At 37.2% G+C, this 18,575-nt stretch overlaps 1 protein-coding gene across 1 annotated transcript; it reads left to right on the top strand.

The window, feature by feature from the left end:
- The first annotated feature begins 945 nt into the window (after positions 1–945).
- LOC132179322 (TNF receptor-associated factor homolog 1a) lies at positions 946–15,943 on the top strand. Its single transcript, XM_059592026.2, has 14 exons — positions 946–1,087; positions 1,573–1,698; positions 1,933–2,154; positions 3,352–3,463; positions 4,321–4,409; positions 4,508–4,576; positions 4,677–4,806; positions 4,924–5,082; positions 5,656–6,004; positions 7,930–8,042; positions 12,280–12,430; positions 13,133–13,608; positions 13,689–13,893; positions 14,378–15,943. Exons 3-14 carry the CDS (start codon positions 1,977–1,979, stop codon positions 15,749–15,751), a joined length of 3,405 nt encoding a protein of 1,134 aa, XP_059448009.2. The 5' UTR covers positions 946–1,087; positions 1,573–1,698; positions 1,933–1,976; the 3' UTR covers positions 15,752–15,943.
- Positions 15,944–18,575: the final 2,632 nt, after the last annotated feature.

The following is an 18,575-nucleotide window of genomic DNA, read 5'->3' as shown; positions in this document are numbered from 1 at the left end:
CTTTTAGAACTAGATTAGGATAAAATTAGTTTAGGTATAAGTTGTTCTTTCAAAAATATAATTTTCTGTGGGTTCGACCTCGCACTTACAATCCATTAAATTACAATCAATTCGTGCACTTGTGAGTTAAATAAATTTGCACAACAATAAGGTTCCTTGGTTATTTACTAAAATTGACTATGTAGGCACTATGTAGGCAATTAGGCATTATAAAGATTGAATAATGTTATACATCATCCTCTCATATCCGAATGATATGTGACGTGCTATTTCAAAAATATTTAGTGTTTGAAAATTTGTATTTTAATTGAAGAACTATGCCAAGTAAACTTAAGACCATGATAGAATTAATCCTTCTTAAAGTAAGTTAACTTCTTTTTTTTTTGTTTTTTTTTCTATCCCTAAAGTAAGTTAACTTGAAGTCACATGAATCTATCCTTTGTTGACCCAATTCACATTTACAACCCCTCCCAAAAAGGCCCAAAACCCTTTTCCTGCCCCGTAGGATTCATCAGAAACCCTAGTTACCCCCTTCCTCCCAAACAGGCCCAAAACCCTTTCTCCTGCCCCCTTAGGGTTCATCACAAACCCTAGTTACCCCCTTCCTCCCGAAAAAAAAAAAAAAAGCGGGGAGGGGGGTCGGTGGGGCCCGCACTGTTCATAGCCAATCCCCTATTGGCACCCGAAACGAGTCAAGCATGGAAACCATTTTTCTTTATGTATATATATAAAACACGTCATCGCCACCCCATATTTTAATTTTTTTCTTATATTTTATTAATTATTATTTTTTTTTAAGAGATGGCAAAGGAGCAAGGGAAAAGCCCAAACAGCCCTCATCTGCCACATACTCGGTACTCCTATGTCGCTGTTCCTTGGAACAAATAATAAAAAATCAATTTTTTTTTTTAACAAAAAGATAAAATTAGAATAAATACAATTTTCTTTTTTGGGTTCCGCCTTTGGTCTCGTTCTCTCCCTGTCTGTGCTGCTCCTTCGACCTCTTTCTCTCTCTAGCCCTCTTTCTCTAAAATCTCAGAGCTTCCATTGGCCATTGGCGGGACTGTGGTAGTTGATTCTATTCCAGGTTTGTATGCCCATTCGATCTACGCGATGTGGTTCTGAGTTTCAGTTTTCCTTTTATTCTTTTGGATTTTGTATTGGTTTTTGGTCGTGTCTCAGGGTTTGAATTTGATGGTGGTTTTGGGGTATTGTTGTCTGCGATCTTTGGGTTTAGATTGTTGTGGGTTCTAGTGGGCCTGGGTTTCATGCAATTGGGTCGGTTAGATGGTTTTATATTTTAGGGTTTTTGGAGTTAATTCGTTGTTGGTTTAATCGGTTTAGTCTTTGAATTTTTTCAATTTTTTTAGTATATGGTTTATTGCTGTTTGGCTTTTCGGAGGTGGGTTTTTGGTTTAGAGACTTTTAAATGTTGGGCTTTTGTTTGGTTGCCGAGAAAATTGAGAAAATGGGAAAGAGAGGGAGTTTCCAGTTTCTCATGTTTTACACTGTGTTGTGATTTGCAGAATGAAATAAATTAAAGAATCTCAGCCAAATAGTTCTTTGGTGCAGGTTTTTTGGTTCCTGATGTTCCAATTGATGAAAGCTTGATTAATCTAATTTCAATCTCTTCTCTTTTACGAAGTCCCTAGCAGCCAAACAGAAGGCTTTTTCAAGTTTTTCATATTTGAAAATTTGGTAATCCACGACCCTTTCTATTTAAAATGGACGTCTAATCTTGGTTTTATTTAGTGGGGTTTTGGATATCTCAATTACTTATGATATCTCGATTTCTTATCTAAAAAAAAAATAGTTGGGTTTTGACATTTTGGTTAAATCGTAAATACTTGTAACTTACTTCAATGTATTTGTTATGTGTGATTCAGTTCCCAATTTTGACTGTTGTATTCTGTGGTTTCTCATATTTTCTAGCGAGTAGAGTTGAAGTTGTGGGGGAAGGTGTTTCGGAGTGGGAAATGGCTGGGACTGCGAATGAGGAGTCTGGAGTGGGAAGGTCCATGGAGGGAATTTCAAGTGCGCAGCGTTCCCAATCTGGGGAAGCTTTGGCGGAATGGCGGTCTTCTGAGCAAGTGGAAAATGGAACCCCATCGACTTCGCCTCCTTACTGGGACACTGATGATGATGATGATGGAGGTGTGCTTTCTGTTCCACTACCCCCTCAGAAGGTTCTATAATTAGCTGACGTTTCTTCCTAGGAGTAGTACTACGAAAGCGAAGCAAGCAAGATATTTACAGACATCTGAATTTTATTTGAAGAATGAATAGGGAAATGAGCTCTAGCCAAAATAGCATCCCTCTTCCTCCATAAAAATGAGGTGGAGGGTAAGACCATGGGTTCAAGACCCACCAGGTGTGCGTGTAATTTATCAATAAAAAGAAAACTGACATATGAATTAGGCTGAGCCGTGTACTAATGCAATTGCATGTTCTATTCATCTAACATCCTTAGAGAAAGCGTTTAGATTATTTATCCAACACATTCTTAAATAGTTTGTATTTAAAATGCAGGGGATTATCTGTGTGGATGGTTCCATTGTTTGTAAAGAGATCTTCTATGCATTACTGACACATAGGCAATTGAAATTGGAGAAGTGGATGAAACTAAAGCTTGCAAGCACCTGTTATATTTTGCCTAATAAGTTGGATTAATTTTGCATGTTGTGTGATTTCTTATTGTTTCATACTTGCATTTCCCTCCATGATATATAAAAAAAATCTTCTCTTATATTTTTACTTCTCGTGGTGTGTGCAATTACCTTGTCTTCAATTCTATGTCATTGTTGTACTTCAACAATGTGGTTTGGCTTCTAATCTGACATAGCCATGTAAACCTTTTCCTTTTTAATTTTTTTTTTTTGGTGACTTGCATGGAATTTATTGTATTCTCTTTTTTGCTGCATATGATATATTTTCAAACTTCTTCTAAGATCATTTGCTGCTGTTGTCTTCAGGTTTCAAAATTCTTATTCTTCTGGAATAATTAAGACTACTTCATAGCATAAAAATGTGAACCATCACCCTAAGTATATTGTAAAAAGATTTTGTTTATTTCTTGAATACGCATAATTCATTGCTGACTGTCATACTCTTGTGTATGGAGCCTTTTGTATCCTAATATTTTTTTTTTTTTTTTTTAGTTGGTTTTTACCATATTAGCTGAAGCATGTTACTCGTAATACTTTCAATGTGTATACTGCCTGTGATTTTTTTTAGGTGGTTTTTTGTGGTTAGTAAAGCCCATTTGATAAAGTTGGGAATGGTATCTAGTAAAGATTAAGTTTTGAACATTGTATACTTAATTATTGACAAACTCTGTTTACTCCTTTCTAGGGCCAAAACCATCTGAGTTATATGGAAAATATACATGGAGGATAGAGAAATTTTCACAGATTAACAAAAGAGAACTTCGTAGTAATCAGTTTGAGGTCGGCGGCTACAAATGGTATGGGGCATGGAATATGTCTTTCTTCCTGCTTTCTTTTAACTTTATTTTCTTCATGTAATTGTTAATTGTATAAATATGCATGGACATACAAGGACTATGAATATGCATGCATTCTTACATGTATAAGCTTTACTACTCATCTTTATGTTCTGTATATGAGCTTTGATGTATATAAAACACAAATTAACATTCATATGCACCAGTCAGTTTCATCATTTCTGAACTCAAGGTCAATAGTTTGTTTTTTTACTTGACTTCATTTATATGCATGTCTAAATTCTAACCTCTATTTCTGATGGAGAGATATATTATGATGCCATGATAGCTGGAGGTAATTTGTCCGTCACGATGCATGTAGCTTACCATTCATGAAAAGTGATGAATGAGTTGATAAATTTCAAATCATTCCATAACTCCTGCTACAATGTTTTGATTAATCCCAAAGAGTAATTATTTGATTTGAAAATTGATGCCACTAGGAGATAATGCCTTCCAATTTGTAAATTGATTTATCCTTTTTCATTTTCCTTTAACTGTAATTTAAAAGCACAATCATGATTCCTATGTGTGCATTTTGATGATATGCATTAAGATGACATAGATATATCACATTTTCATTTGTTGCTGACAACAATGAAGTTACTTTTGTTTTTTTGATAAGTACACAACAGTGAAGTTACCGAGTATGGTAGATAATGTAATCCAGGACAATGATGTTCATGTCCATGTGCTTGCTACAATTCTTAGGGTGTAGATACAGTTATGGAAATGAGCACATCTTGCAAAACTGTTAATTACATTAAAGTTCCCAAACCTTTTAGTTTTTGTATTGAGCTTTTTGCTATTTTTGGCAGGTACATTTTAATTTATCCCCAAGGTTGTGATGTCTGCAATCATCTTTCTTTGTTTCTCTGTGTTGCTAATCATGACAAGCTTCTTCCAGGTTTGATATGTTAATGAGTTTGGAATTTTTCAGTCATGTGTATTGTTCTTGGTTCTGTCTGGCTGTAATCATGCAGCTTCCTTTTGTTTGGGGAACAGGCTGGAGCCATTTTGCACAGTTTACTATAGCTGTCGTGAATAAAGACCCAAAGAAATCAAAATATTCTGGTTGGTTGGTTAATTTTGGGTTTAGTTGTGTGGATATTCTTATTTATTTATTTTTTCATTTCTTGCATTGATACAATTGATTAAATGTAAATTTTTGCAGATACATTACATCGATTCTGGAAGAAAGAGCATGACTGGGGGTGGAAAAAATTCATGGAGCTGTCAAAAGTATTAGATGGGTTTATTGATGCCGACACTCTTATAATAAAGGCTCAAGTTCAAGTCATCAGGTGTGCTATAATTAATATGTAAATCTTGTGCATTAGTGTTTAATCCAACAATGTTTCGCTTTTGACATTCTCTAGTTGATATTTATGGCTTTTAAGAAGTTTGATCCTGTGTTGTAGGGAGAAAGCAGACAGGCCTTTTCGTTGCCTTGATTGTCAGTATAGGAGAGAACTTGTTAGGGTATATTTGACGAATGTGGAGCAGATTTGCCGGCGATTTGTAGAAGAGAGAAGGAGCAAGCTTGGGAAATTGATAGATGATAAAGCTAGGTGGTCAAGGTATTTCATCCTTGCCTCTGGATTTGTTCATTAAAAAAAAAATCTAGAACTCTATTTATCAATCTTGTTTTCTTTTTTTCAATATATATATATATATATATATATATATATATATATATATATATATTTTAAAAAATCTAGAACTCTGATTGCCAGGGTCAATTACTCGACATCCCAGTTTTGGAAGATATGGTGTTTTCATTTTTTTTTTGTTGGAAATTATTGAAGTATTGATTAAATGATTAAATTTACTTTTTCCTACCAGTTTAAGCTTTTGGACAAGTGTTGATTTAACAGTAGTTAAATGATTTCCTGGTTCCTATGGCTATGGATAACCCTGTTGCATCTGCTGTACTTTTGCAAGTTGTTGACTTTGTCATGTGTATATATGTACTCTTGTATTGTGGAAGCTATTCAAAGTTTCCCTTGATGTTGTTATTGATTTTTGCTGCATAAATGATTCCACTCCCCCCCACCCCTTTTGTTGTATATGCTATTAGCTATCTGCTCCATTTACATCCATGTTCAATATAATTGTGTTTTATGATAACAGATTATTTTCTATTGTTGCAGTTTCCGTGCTTTTTGGTTGGGAATAGACCAAAATGCTAGGCGTCGCATGTCTAGGGAGAAGACAGATGTGATTCTAAAAGTAGTTGTGAAGCACTTCTTCATAGAAAAGGAAGTCACATCTACTTTGGTAATGGATTCCTTGTATAGTGGATTAAAGGCGCTTGAAGGTCAGACTATGTGTAAGAAAGGGAGTTTGAAATTGTTGGACGCTGAAGAAATGCCAGCCCCCATTGTTCGTGTGGAAAAGGATACGTTTGTATTAGTTGATGATGTCTTATCGTTACTTGAGAGGGCTGCCATGGATCTGTTGCCTCCAAAAGATGAGAAGGGTCCTCAGAATCGTACGAAGGTGAGCTGCTGAATTTGTGATTCTTTTTAACCTCTTATTGTGATTATGAAGTTGTGCAAGGCTGATTACATCTTTTGCAGTTATTCACTCTCTCTCACACAGTTTTTTAAACGTGAACTAACAATGTATACCGCTGCGTTGAGAGTGAGAATAAAGCAGAGAGAGTGGAGATTGCTTTCATGACCACTCACACTAATCTTTTTTTTTTTTAATTGAATGATAATATATTGAAAAAGGAGAAAATGGATAACTAAGTGAACAGTACTAGAGTTCCCAAAAAGTACAAGTGCAATTTAAAATTCGAAGAATTCAAAAAATACAAAATAATATATATATATATATATATATATATATATATATATTTTTTTTTTTTTTGATAAGTAAAAAGATGTATTAAAGAGCGCAGAGGGGCGCAGCCCTAGTACACAGGGAGTATACAAGAGAGCGACTAAGAGGAAGAAAAAGAAGAAGAGAACATAAAAAGAAAGTCAAGGAAGCTAATCACTAGGGGCGCTGGCCAACCAGTAGTCCAAGTGAAAATAGTGTACAAGAAAAAGTGGACAAGGTCCTCTATGTTCCTAGAAGAGTCCTCGAAACATCTAGCATTTCTCACTTCAGATGCACCACATGAGACAAGGAGGGATCATCTTCCACACAACAGCACTACGAGACTTGCCACCCGCCCACCATGAAGCATACAACTCCCTGACATAACCAGTCATCACCCAACACAATCCAAACCGAGAGAAAACGGCATTCCACAAAATACGCGCAACCCCACAATAAAGAAAGAGATGATCTACTGACTCCCCATCCGATTCACACATGCAACAACGATTTACCACTACAATACATCTCTTCCGAACATTATCCAATGTTAGAGTCTTCCCAAGCACGGCCATCCAAGCAAAGAAAGCCACTCTTGAAGGAACCTTAGTGCGCCAAATACTTTTCCATGGGAAAGGGATGGGATTTGTAGAAGCAAGGATCCTGTAATAGGATCTTTCCTCAAATTTGCCTTTCCGAGAAGATATCCACTACATCCTATCCTCCCCTACCCCACTCATCGAATGCGAATACAAGAGCGTGTAAAAAGAGGCCAAGACCTCCACTTCCCAATCATGAACCCTGCGAATGTAGGCCACGTTCCACTGCACAGAGCCATTTAGACACTCCCTGTTATCCGCAATAGACGCATCCTTATTGGTGGCAATATTGAAGAGTCCAGGAAAAGCATCCTTGAGAGACATGTCACCGCACCAGATATCTTCCCAAAACCTAATGTTGGACCCAAGACCAGGGACAAATCTAAAGTGACCCCGAAAAGACCTCCACCCCCTGCAAATATGCTTCCATAATCCCACCCCATGCGGACCACTGGGAGTCCTAGAACGCCAACCGCCCCAAACCGCACCATACTTAGCTACTAGGATCTTCCTCCACCAAGCCTCTTTCTCATGAGCAAATCTCCACAACCATTTCCCCAACAAAACTTTATTCATCACATGCAAATTCCGGATCCCTAAACCTCCCTCAGAGATCAGAGAGCAAACCTTGTTCCAACTTACCAGATGGAACTTAAACTCATCATTAATCCCACCCCATAAGAAATCACATTGTATCTTCTTCATACGCTTCGCCACGGATGCGGGGATAGGAAACAGAGACAAAAAATAAGTGGGAAGATTGGATAGGGTGCTTTTGATGAGAGTAATCCTCCCTCCCTTAGACAAATACAAGCGTTTCCACGGGGCCAGTCTTCTAGCATACTTCTCCAACATGTCCTCCCAACTTGCCTTGACCTTGAACGGGGCCCCCAACGGGAGACCCAAGTACTAAAAATAAAATATTAATTACTACTCATAATGGACATCCAGTGGCACTAATCTTTTGATGGCTGTGCAACCCTTTACCTTTATATACAGGATGGAAACTCTGGAGAGGACTTCAACAAAGATTCTATTGAGCGTGATGAAAGGCGTCTAACAGAATTGGGTAGGAGAACTGTGGAGATATTTGTCCTTGCTCATATTTTCAGGTAGGTAGTCTGATAAATGTAATTCAAATAGTTCACTATTTCTCTTTCTTTTGAGTATTAACATCTTGGAATTTGTTGATTGCCGTTTGTTATCTCTCACTAAATCAGATAGCAGTTGCAAGCTTCCTGAAAGTTCTGCATGTTCTTTCTTTATTATCATTACCAAGCTCCAATAAAGGATTATTTAAGTTTCATATCTTGCTGATTTTTAATATGTAGTTACCAGTTTTCCCCTTTCAGTTTCCTTGTGTCTTATTATTGGAAGCTTATGGCAACATGATGTCAGTCATTATGAATTGGATAATTTTGTTTCGGACCTATAACAACCGAAAGAAAAGCGTTAGCTACATCCACGTTATTACTCCAAAAGGACTAGTCATTTGGAGCTTCCTTAAATTTTTTTATAAAGCCTAGTTTCACTTAGTAACTAGGAAATATGAGATTTAGCACTCATAACTATCTTTATAAACTACCCAATCTACGTGAGCTACTTATCTTCTCAATATGGGACCGAAGTGTCACAAACTCCCCTTCTTAAGTACTCCAGTACTATATAGACTGGCATTACTAGGTGGCTTTGATACCCTTTATAACAACCCATAGAAAAGTGTTAGCCACCTCTGCGCTAGTCCTTGTGGGGTTATAGCGTAAATTTGACTAGCGCTTTTTCCTGGGTCATTACAACACCGGTATAATTCAAAGTGGATTGTAGGTTTTTGTGTTTCCAAATGTCAATAGCTGAATGTAGCTGTCCTATGCAAAGTTTTTCTTTACTATTTAGTTCAAGCAGCTTCTTTTGTGATGTTTCAAATGGGAAATTGTGTCCATATTGTTCACTGCACAATGTTTTGAGCGATCTGTATTTGAAGATCTTTCTTTCTATTTAATTAATTTGCTTTGTTTTAGGATCTTAATTTTTTTATAATGTACATATGGTTAAATATGCAATTGGAACTGAGATACAGAATTTTAATTTGGCATATTACCTATAGCTTCATGTGGATTTCCATTTTTCCTGTGACACGGTTATTACAACGTTTTTGTCAATATTTCCTTTCATATTACCAGCAGTGTTTTAACCTTTTTAATTGCAATTAGGAATTATAGTTATGAAAATAAAAAAAATTGAGCAGAAAGTTGGTGCTTGATGACTACCAAAGCACTATCATTTATTTTGCACTCGTTTACTTTGAAGTTTTGAGGGCCATGAAAGGACATTGGAGAGGATTAGGTCTTTATTCTTCAATATTCTGTATCTTTGGACAACTGCTTGTGTTTCTCCTTTGGTGATTAATTATCATGACTTTTTTTTTTTCCCCTTCTAGTTAGGTGTTTTCTCTTGTTTACTTTTTGTGTACCTGGAGTGCCCTTACTTACGCTTTTAATGATAGCTTGATTTTATAAAAAATAAATATGGTTAAAACCTATAGGCTAAAGTGCTTATATAGTGTTCTTTTTGGAATTGTAATGACATTGTTGGATGAGCCTAAGTTGCATCTGGTAAGCTGGAATCAAGTCTGCCGTCCCTTGCGTTCTGGTGGTCTTGGCATTCGGAAGATGCATAAGTTCAACCAAGCTCTCGATCTCCCTTGGTATTGTGAATCGTATTCGTTGGTCCTCGTCCAAGAAGGATAAGTTCGAGGTGAAGTCGTTCTATAAGGCCTTGTCCAATTTGAACATGAGGTGTTTTCTTGGAAGAGTATTTGGCGTATTAAGGTGCCGTTGCGAGTGGCTTTTTTCAGGTGGATTGCGGCCCTTGGCAAAATTCTGACTCATGATAATTTGCGTAAAAGGAACATTGTGGTAGTGGAATGGTGTTGTATGTCCAAGAAGAACGGAGAGTTGGTCGATCATCTTCTTCACTGCGAGATTGCAAGTGCTCTTTGGCATACTATTTTTAGTCGGTTCAGGTTGCTTTGGGTTATGCCTTGCAGGGTAAAGGACTTGTTTGATTGCTGGTGGACGGGAGGGCTTTCTCAAAGTGCGGTTGTGTGGAAGATGATTCATCTTTGTCTTATGTGGTGTTTATGGAGCGAAAGAAATGCTAGATGCATTGAAAATTTCACTAGGACTTTAGAAGAATTTATTTATTTTTTCCTTCTTACTCTTTACTTTTGGACGGCCGCTTGGTTAGCTCCATTAGTGATAAGTTTTTCTGACTTTCTTTTTCATTTTTCTCCCTCTTAGGCGCTCTCTTTTTATACTTTCCGTGTATATGGGTTGCGCTCCTCTGCGCTTTTGTTTTATATCATCATTACTTATAAAAAAAAAATTTGTTGGATGAAAGAAATTTAGGTTTTAATTATTTATTATGTGTGGTCTTTCTTGTACTGTATAACCGTCTACCCTTTGTAACATAATTCTACTTCCGAAGTAAATGACATTCCATGTTCAACACATGGATTTCAGCTACTGTGAATAGACCAGCTTAGGTAGAGTAATGGGTGTAAATTTGTTTCCCCACTATTTTGGCATTCAAGTTTAAGAAGGTAGTGGAGAATTGAAGTGAGAACCTAAACTGCAAGGCTCCTCTAACTGGATAGTGGTTGTTGGGAGTTTATATCTTTGGACAGTATTGGAAGTCTGAAATTAGTAATGAAAGAATTGTTAAATCACCACTTATCCCAAAAGTTTAAGTTGATAAGAAATGGTAAATTTAATCATTTAATGAACTCCCTCACTCCTGGGCTTAAACTTCTCTTTAATAGGTGAAATCCAACTTGTTGAATATTTAATTGAAAGAGAAGGTGAATTGACGGAGACGAAGTTCGAACTCAGGACCTTTAGCTTTGATCTATGTTTTTTTTTGATAAGTAATGTTGTATACATCAAAAAAAAAAAAGAAAAAAAAAGCGCAAAGTGCCTCTAAGTACACAAGAAAGTATACATTGGTAGCCCAACACAGGCCAGAAAACACAACCCAAGATGACCCGTTGACGGAGTCTGCCTGCAAAGTAGTGGGTTCCTGTTTGTTGTAATAATGTATTTGAGGAAATTGTTGGGTCTTAGATTTGGAGTGAGGTTATTATCCTTTGACAAGAAAACATTTTGTAAAGATTATTGTCCACCTTTGCTTACAGCTCTGAAGTAGTTAAAAAAATGAGGCTTTCTATATCTCTCGGGGTCCTGGTTACCGGTTGAATCGTAATAGTTTGAGCCACATTGTCGATGACGCTGCCTCCTGGTTGCCTAGTAATTTGAACCATATCCATATGATTGTGGCGTGCATGCTCGGCTCTTTGGTAACTCGAAGGAATTTTTCAGGACTTGGTTTAAATTGGATAGAGAAAAGCATTTGCTTAGCTTTGATCTATGTTAAATCACCACTTATCTTAAAAGCTTAAGTTGATAGGAAATGATAAATATAATCATTTAATCAATACTTTAACAAAAATGACTTGTCAATATTGGCAAATTTCTGTATTGTACCTAGGGAAATTGACTTGAAGTTGTGCTATCAACATTAAAGCGATTGTTTGATGGTGGTGTCTTGTATATAGGGCATGCTATTCCAGTAGTTTCAGCGATAGTTGCTGGTTCAATGAGGAATATTATTTTCCAGTATCCACTTTTGTAGTCTTTTTTTTTTTTTTTTTTGGTTAATGTTTTTTTAGATAACTACTTTTATGCATATCAAAAGGCACAAAGGGGCATAGCCCCTTTTTTTTTTTAATGTTATAATCGAGAATGTGACGGTTTTGGCGGGTGGGTAGGGGCGGAACTAGAAGTTTTAGTTTGGGGGGTGGGGGCAAATTTAAAAAAAAAAAATTATTGGGGGGGGGGGGGGGAGTGGGGGCAAAAATAATAATGTTTTTTTGGAGACCACCTTATGCCTTGGGGGGAAGGGGGGGGGGGGGGGTGGGGCTAGGTTTCCCGCAAGGGCCAAGGTGATTCTGCCCCTGCGGGTGGGGTTGTGTGTTCGAGGTTAACTCCTAAGGGGTGGGTTTGAAGGACCTTGCCTTGGTGAGGTTCCACATCATCAAAAAAAAGAGAATGCGGCAATTGAGCCATGTAGTGAAGCTAGTTATGTTTTGATGCCTAATGTAGAACTATCTTTGTTGTGACTGATCGAATGCACCATAATATCTATCAACTATGTTACTTATCAAAAAAAAAAAAATCTATCAACTATGTTATTTGATCATAAGGTTCTGTTTCAATGTACATGGGATTATAAATATGTTTACTTGCTCATCTGCACCTGTAGACGCCCTAAGCTTTTTCTCCTTACATGCAGCAATAAAATTGAGGTTGCTTACCAGGAAGCTGTTGCTTTGAAGAGGCAAGAGGAGCTCATCCGTGAAGAGGAGGCAGCGTGGCTTGCTGAAAGTGAGCAGAAGGCAAAACGTGGAACAACTGAAAAGGAAAAGAAATCAAAGAAAAGCAAGGTTGAATGTTCTCACACCTTAAATATCAAGGGATTTACTATTCTTCAATTGTTCATTGGTTTTCTGCTGGATGACATTGCAGTTAATGTTTGTCTACACTAATGACATTTAATACATAGTTATAATGATTTAAGAATTGTCATTATTTCTTTTTAAAGTTATTTCAATTTATCAAAAAATGCATCCCTTATAATGAATAAATAATTGAAAAATCATCAAATGCACGTGCTTGCTTATGTGGGAAATGTGCTTTGCTTGTTATCTAAATGTTTTGACCATGCAACCTGTTTCTAATCCGAGTGCATATGCCTAGGATCATTTTTCTGGAGGGTCAGGGTCAGCTGAGGGGCCATGCGTATCACATATTTGGATTCTTCTTGTTCCTGAGCTGTCCTCCTACATGTTTATGATCTGGTTTGCCTGCATTGGATGTGTTATTATGCAAATCTTAACTGTTAATTGGAAATATATCTAAGATTTTAGAAAGAATCTTCGTGGTGTTCAGATTAAATGATTTTCCTTTTGTTTTTTAGTGTTGAGGATTCAACTCTTTTGTTGACCTATGTCCTCTTAATATATAAAGTCTTATTCCAGATTAAATTGCTTTGAATTTAGAAGTTGTCAGAAAATGCTTACGCCAAACGAATTCAATTGCTTTCTATTTAATCACTGAGTCATATTTCTTTGTATCTTACACTACAGGCCAAACAAAAACGAAATAATCGGAAAGGGAAGGAAAAAGGGAGGGAGGAAAGGCCTGCTCTGGTGGTACAAGACAAGCATCAACTGGAAAACCCCAATGATGAAAAACAAGACAGCATTATGGAGGAGTTGCAACCTGTAGTTGAAAAGCCTGATATGCTGGAAGATGTTTCTGATGCATCTGATTCAATAGATGGTGCTCCTGAAGTTCTTCAGCCTGATTCAGAAGACCGGGATGCCAGTCCTTTAAGTTGGGATACTGACACATCAGAAGTTCATAATCCAATGGAAGCCTGTAGTAGTGGAATTAGCTCCCTGTTGTCTGCACAAAATGGTGCTGCTGAAAGAAAGAGCCACTCATTATTGGATGATAGTTCTTCAACGGGTTCTACAGAATCTGTACCATCAGTGGTAATGAATGGGCCATATAAGGGGATCTCCTTCCCAAACTATAAAAACCAAAAATCACCAAGCAGGTAAATTTATTGCTACAGTTCTTCGCATACTAATCTCAGAATATAAGGTATTTATTTGATTTTGCCCTTAAACATTGTAGGGGAAAGAATCAACGAGGTAAGGTGACCTGTGATGGGAGTAGTTGGGCAAATGAGATGGATAATCAGTCTTCTGGGCCTGCAGAGGAGGCAGGGGATCTAAGTGATTTATCTGGTAGTTGTAAGCAGGCTGCTGAATCTGAGTCAGAGGCTGTTCTCTCCTTGCAGGACCGAATAAAGTGGCCAGAGCAGAAAATGGTTAAGAAGGTGCAGTTACTAAATTGGCATGATTAGCTGTGCAATTGTTTGAAATATTATTTTAAATGGTTTTTCTCATCTAATTGTCTTGTATTTTATTAAGATTTAGTTCTTAAGGCGAAAATGGTTTTTAACATTCTGGCTTCCTATTTCTTCCTATTGCATTCGGGAGCACAAGAGAAAGGACACCAGGAAAAAACTGTTTTTCTTTAAAGGTAGGATTTAACCAATGCTAAGGAATGCGTCTGAATCACATTTACCAATTAAAGAACTGCATCATACGTGTTCTTGCAGCATGGTCCAAGGTGGATTTTAATGGATGTGCTTAATATGTAAAATTGTCCTCTGTTGTCTCTTTTCAAATCTCCCGTTTTTTGTTTTTTCCCAGAGTGTCACTTTATTCCCATGGTTTCAGCTTACTTTTCTTTTTTCTTTATTAAGAACAAATATTGGTATGACTGACATGATTGGAGTTCACTCTTCTATGTAATAGGAAGAAGTTGTCTTGCTGCAGAAGAAACTGAGCATGAAAGAACAGATTGATGTGGAAAGACCCTCTAAAGATAAGACATCAGCAGTACCATCCTCTCCTAGAAGCCTGCCCATGAATCCCACTTCCACTGCTCGATTTAGGGTGGACTTCCGTAGTAGTGCTATTGTGGATCCTGTCCCACTTGGGAAAGCTTCTTCAAATGTCGCACAACAGACTGATAAAGCTGTGCCTTCAATTACTTCATCCCCATTTGCTGGTGTGCCCAAACATGAGATCCAGAAGGCTGCAAGTCCAAAACCAACTGAGAAAGCCATGGCGCATCAAGTACCTGTGATTTCAAGGCCGTCCAGTGCTCCTTTAGTTCCTGGTCCCAGGCCGACTGCTCCTGTTGTTTCCGTGGTTCAAACACCCCCTCTGCTTGCCCGTTCAGCGAGTGCAACTGGCCGGTTAGGTCCTGAACCCTCACCAGCAACACATGGTTATATTCCCCAGTCCTATAGAAATGCCATAGTGGGTAACCCTGTTGCCTCAAGTACAGGTGGTTTTACTCATCCTAACTCTCAAGGCTCGGGGTTGAGCCAATCCTCAGCATTCTCTCAATCAGCTACATTGGCATCAGCACCAATGTTTTTATCCCAGAGCACTGAGAGGATTGACCCGGGTATTCCTTATGGCTTGGTAATGCGGGACGTTTTGCAGAATGGACACAACTGGATGGAGACTTCTCAAAGGGAATCCAGCAGAAACATGCACTATGATCAGTCTTCCCTGCTTAATGACGTTCAAAACCTGGGCTTGTATAGGCCTGTGCACAGCGGATCGTGGGAACAATTATCCTCCAAGTTCCCTGCCAGTATATCTGGCCGGCAGAATCAAGGTGTGTCGGGAGAGGAGTTCCCGTTCCAGCATCTGGATATCATCAATGACCTGCTTGACGATGAACATAGTGTTGGGAAGGCAGCAAAGGCAAGCACAGTTTCTCAGACTATCAGCAATGGGCAGCTATTAAATAGACAGTTTTCTTTTCCTGGTGATATGGGCATGTCGGCTGATTTGGGGTCCTCATCTAGCCCCTGCAGGTTTGAGCGATCACAGAGTTACCATGAGAATGGGTTTCAACCCCATTATCAGTCTTCTAGCAGCCATTATGACTCAACGAGGGATTTCATTCCACAAGCTAATGCTTTACCTTATGTAAATGGGCAGGTAGATGGGTTAATTTCGAACCAGTGGCACCGGGCTGGTTCTGATTTATCTGTACTTGGCATGAGGAACTTGGAGGGCGATGTTTACCCCCATTATAATCCAGATTATTCAAATCTGGCTTGTGGTGTCAATGGTTATACAGTTTTCCGGCCTTCGAATGGGCACTGAAAAGGGAAGTATGACGGAGTCTGCCTGCAAAGTAGTGGGTTCCTGTCCGTTGTAATAATGTATTTGAGGAAATTGTTGGGTCTTAGATTTGGAGTGAGGTTATTATCCTTTGACAAGAAAACATTTTGTAAAGAATATTGTCCACCTTTGCTTACAGCTCTGAAGTAGTTAAAAAAAATGAGGCTTTCTATATCTCTCGGGGTCCTGGTTACCGGTTGAACCGTAATAGTTTGAGCCACATTGTCGATGTCGCTGCCTCCTGGTTGCCTACTAATTTGAACCATATCCATATGATTGTGGCGTGCGTGTTTGGCTCCGTGGTAACTCGAAGGAATATTTCAGGACTTGGTTTAAATTGGATAGAGAGAAGCATTTGCTAAGAAACAAAATAATGTGTTGGGCAAGTTTAGAATTGTCTTCTTATCTAACATTTTACGCGGTTGTGGAAGCTCTTCTCTAACCATAATCTTTAGGAAAAGCAGCACTCTTCTTCAATGTGCTCTGCTATCGGGGCTCATGGTCGTCGAGGTTATTTCAAGTGTTGGCAATATGTGTTGGCGTGCTGGGTTTGTAATGGATCTAACTTATATGTCTACCTGTTGAGGGTCAATTATGACATAATCTGTTTAAATAAGTGGGTGATACTACACAACTTGTTTAATTGTTGATGTAACTTCACTTTAGACTTCTGAATTACCACGCGATTTGATAAGCCTCCTCTAAACTTTGAAATTTCTCAATTTAAACTCTTAAACTTTCAATTGCAGTCAATTTGAACCCCTCTGTTAGATTTAGCCGTGAACTTCTAACGGAAATATCTATAAAGACCAAAATATCCCTGATTTTTATTTTTATTTATTTATTTTTAATTTGAAATTAAGGGTAAATTTGAAATTTTATAAAAAGTCAGGGGTATAAACATCATTGTCTTATTTTTAATGTTTAAAATCTGGTGGAGGAGTTCAAATTGACTGCACTTGAAAGTTCAGGGGTTCAAATTGAGAGGTTTTGAAGTTTGAGAAGGGCTTGTCAAATCGCGTGGTAATTCAGAGGTCTAAAATGAGGTTACTCCTTAATTGTTTATTAACAGAAACATGTTGTGTTATTTGAGATTTACATGTATTTTTAAATGCTTTATTTAAAATGAATGAGAATCAAAGAAAGACTAAAGAGTGAGTGAGAAGCGACACTCCTTATCTCGTTTCTTTTTTTGGAAAAATTACAGTTTACCCCCTAAAGTTGACAGCGTTTTTCAATTCGAACACCAAAGTTTCAATTTTTGCAATCCACCCCCACAAAGTTTCAATTTTTTTCAATTTGACCAATATTATCCCAAAATTCCCATATTGCCCCGATTTTTTTTTTTTTTATGAAGAAAAAAAAAAAAAAACAAATTTGGGGGTACAAAAATGGCCAAATGACCAAAGGGGTGGCTCCGAATTTTTTTTAAAAAATAAAAATTATGGGCAACATGGGAAGCTTTGGATACAATTAGTCAAATTGCAAAAATTTGAAACTTTGGGGAGTGAATTGCAAAAATTGAAACTTTAGTGTTCGAATTGAAAAACGTTGTCAACTTTAAGAGAGTAAACTGTAATTTTTCCTTCTTTTTTTTTGTTGCCCGTGTTGCGTGGAGGGTTTCTTTTTGGCCGCTTGACTCTCTAGCATGGTCCCAACTCAGTTTAGCTGACTGGATTAAGGGCATAACCCCTCCTCTTTTGGTATTCCCCTTAAGGATGCTCATCTTTTACAAAGTTTTGTTGCTATGTCTTGTGAGTAATATAATGTTTTCCAAGTGCGAGGTCAAATCCATAGGGAATTGCTTTCTTGAAAACAAATTTAAATATAAACTAATTAAACCATAATCTAGTTCCAATAAAAGTTGAATTTTGGGTTTTTGAAAATTAAAAGACAAAACATAAACTAAATAAAATAAACCAAGAGATAAAATACTAAGGTTTGAGAATCCACACTCACCAAATCATAACAACATACTCCATGTTCATTAATATTAATCCGAAGTTCTCACAATTAAAATCTTAGAAATGTTTTGCTATACTTCAAACAGTTAATCAAAATCATCTCATGTATCCATTTATTGCACAAATCACGAAAGGAATCTAATATCAATTAAATCATCAGATGTATCTGTAAATCACAAAAGATATCAAAAAATCATTCCACACATTGAAAAGAAGAAAAACAATTGAAATATTAAACCATAAAATCAAACAATAAAGACTTACATGAAAGTACTATTATTCTTCATTGATGAAGCTTTATCCCAATCTTAGTTGAGAATTTAGCTCCACATTATAGAAAATAAAACCTAAACCTAACCCTAAAGAAAAACTAAAAGTAAACTAAAGAGAGAAAAGCTGGGAAATTTTGTTCTCCAAACTTGTCTACTTTTCTTAAAGGCTTAGAGGTCTATTTATAGGGTTTAGGAGAGTCCAAAAAACCCTAGTTATCCTAGGAAATTCCGAGGTTTGTTTCCCAGTCAAATTAGGAAGCAATTCCAGTACAAATCGGAATAGGATTCGTTCAGATTTTATTGCGGGACGATTTTGGCATAGTAAAATTCCAAATCAGGAAAATCATATTTCACAATAATTTGTATAATTTTGAGTTAGCTTTCCAATGCCGCTAGTTTCACCTCAATCCAATACTTGAACGGAAAGTTATAGTCAAAATACTGAGATATGTACAGAATCTAAAATTTAATCCAATCCGATTTTGATTCCATTATCGACTCTAACGGATGCAAATGTCCCTTCCCTCTAAAAATCTTTTGTAACATTTTATTTCATTTTGACAAATTTTG

This window comes from Corylus avellana, chromosome 4 (assembly GCF_965113065.1).
Source record: "Corylus avellana chromosome 4, dhCorAvel1.hap1.2, whole genome shotgun sequence".
Classification (NCBI taxonomy): Eukaryota; Viridiplantae; Streptophyta; class Magnoliopsida; order Fagales; family Betulaceae; genus Corylus; species Corylus avellana.
The sequence above is the reverse complement of the archived record's forward strand: the minus strand, read 5'-3'. Positions and strand labels throughout refer to the sequence as shown.

Bases quoted from the DNA above. Each gene is read 5' to 3' on its own strand.
- LOC132179322 (XM_059592026.2), top strand. From the start codon at position 1,977: ATGGCTGGGACTGCGAATGAGGAGTCTGGAGTGGGAAGGTCCATGGAG. The intron at 5,083-5,655 runs GTATTTCATCCT...CTATTGTTGCAG, and splicing joins GATAAAGCTAGGTGGTCAAG to TTTCCGTGCTTTTTGGTTGG. The intron at 13,609-13,688 runs GTAAATTTATTG...TAAACATTGTAG, and splicing joins AACCAAAAATCACCAAGCAG to GGGAAAGAATCAACGAGGTA.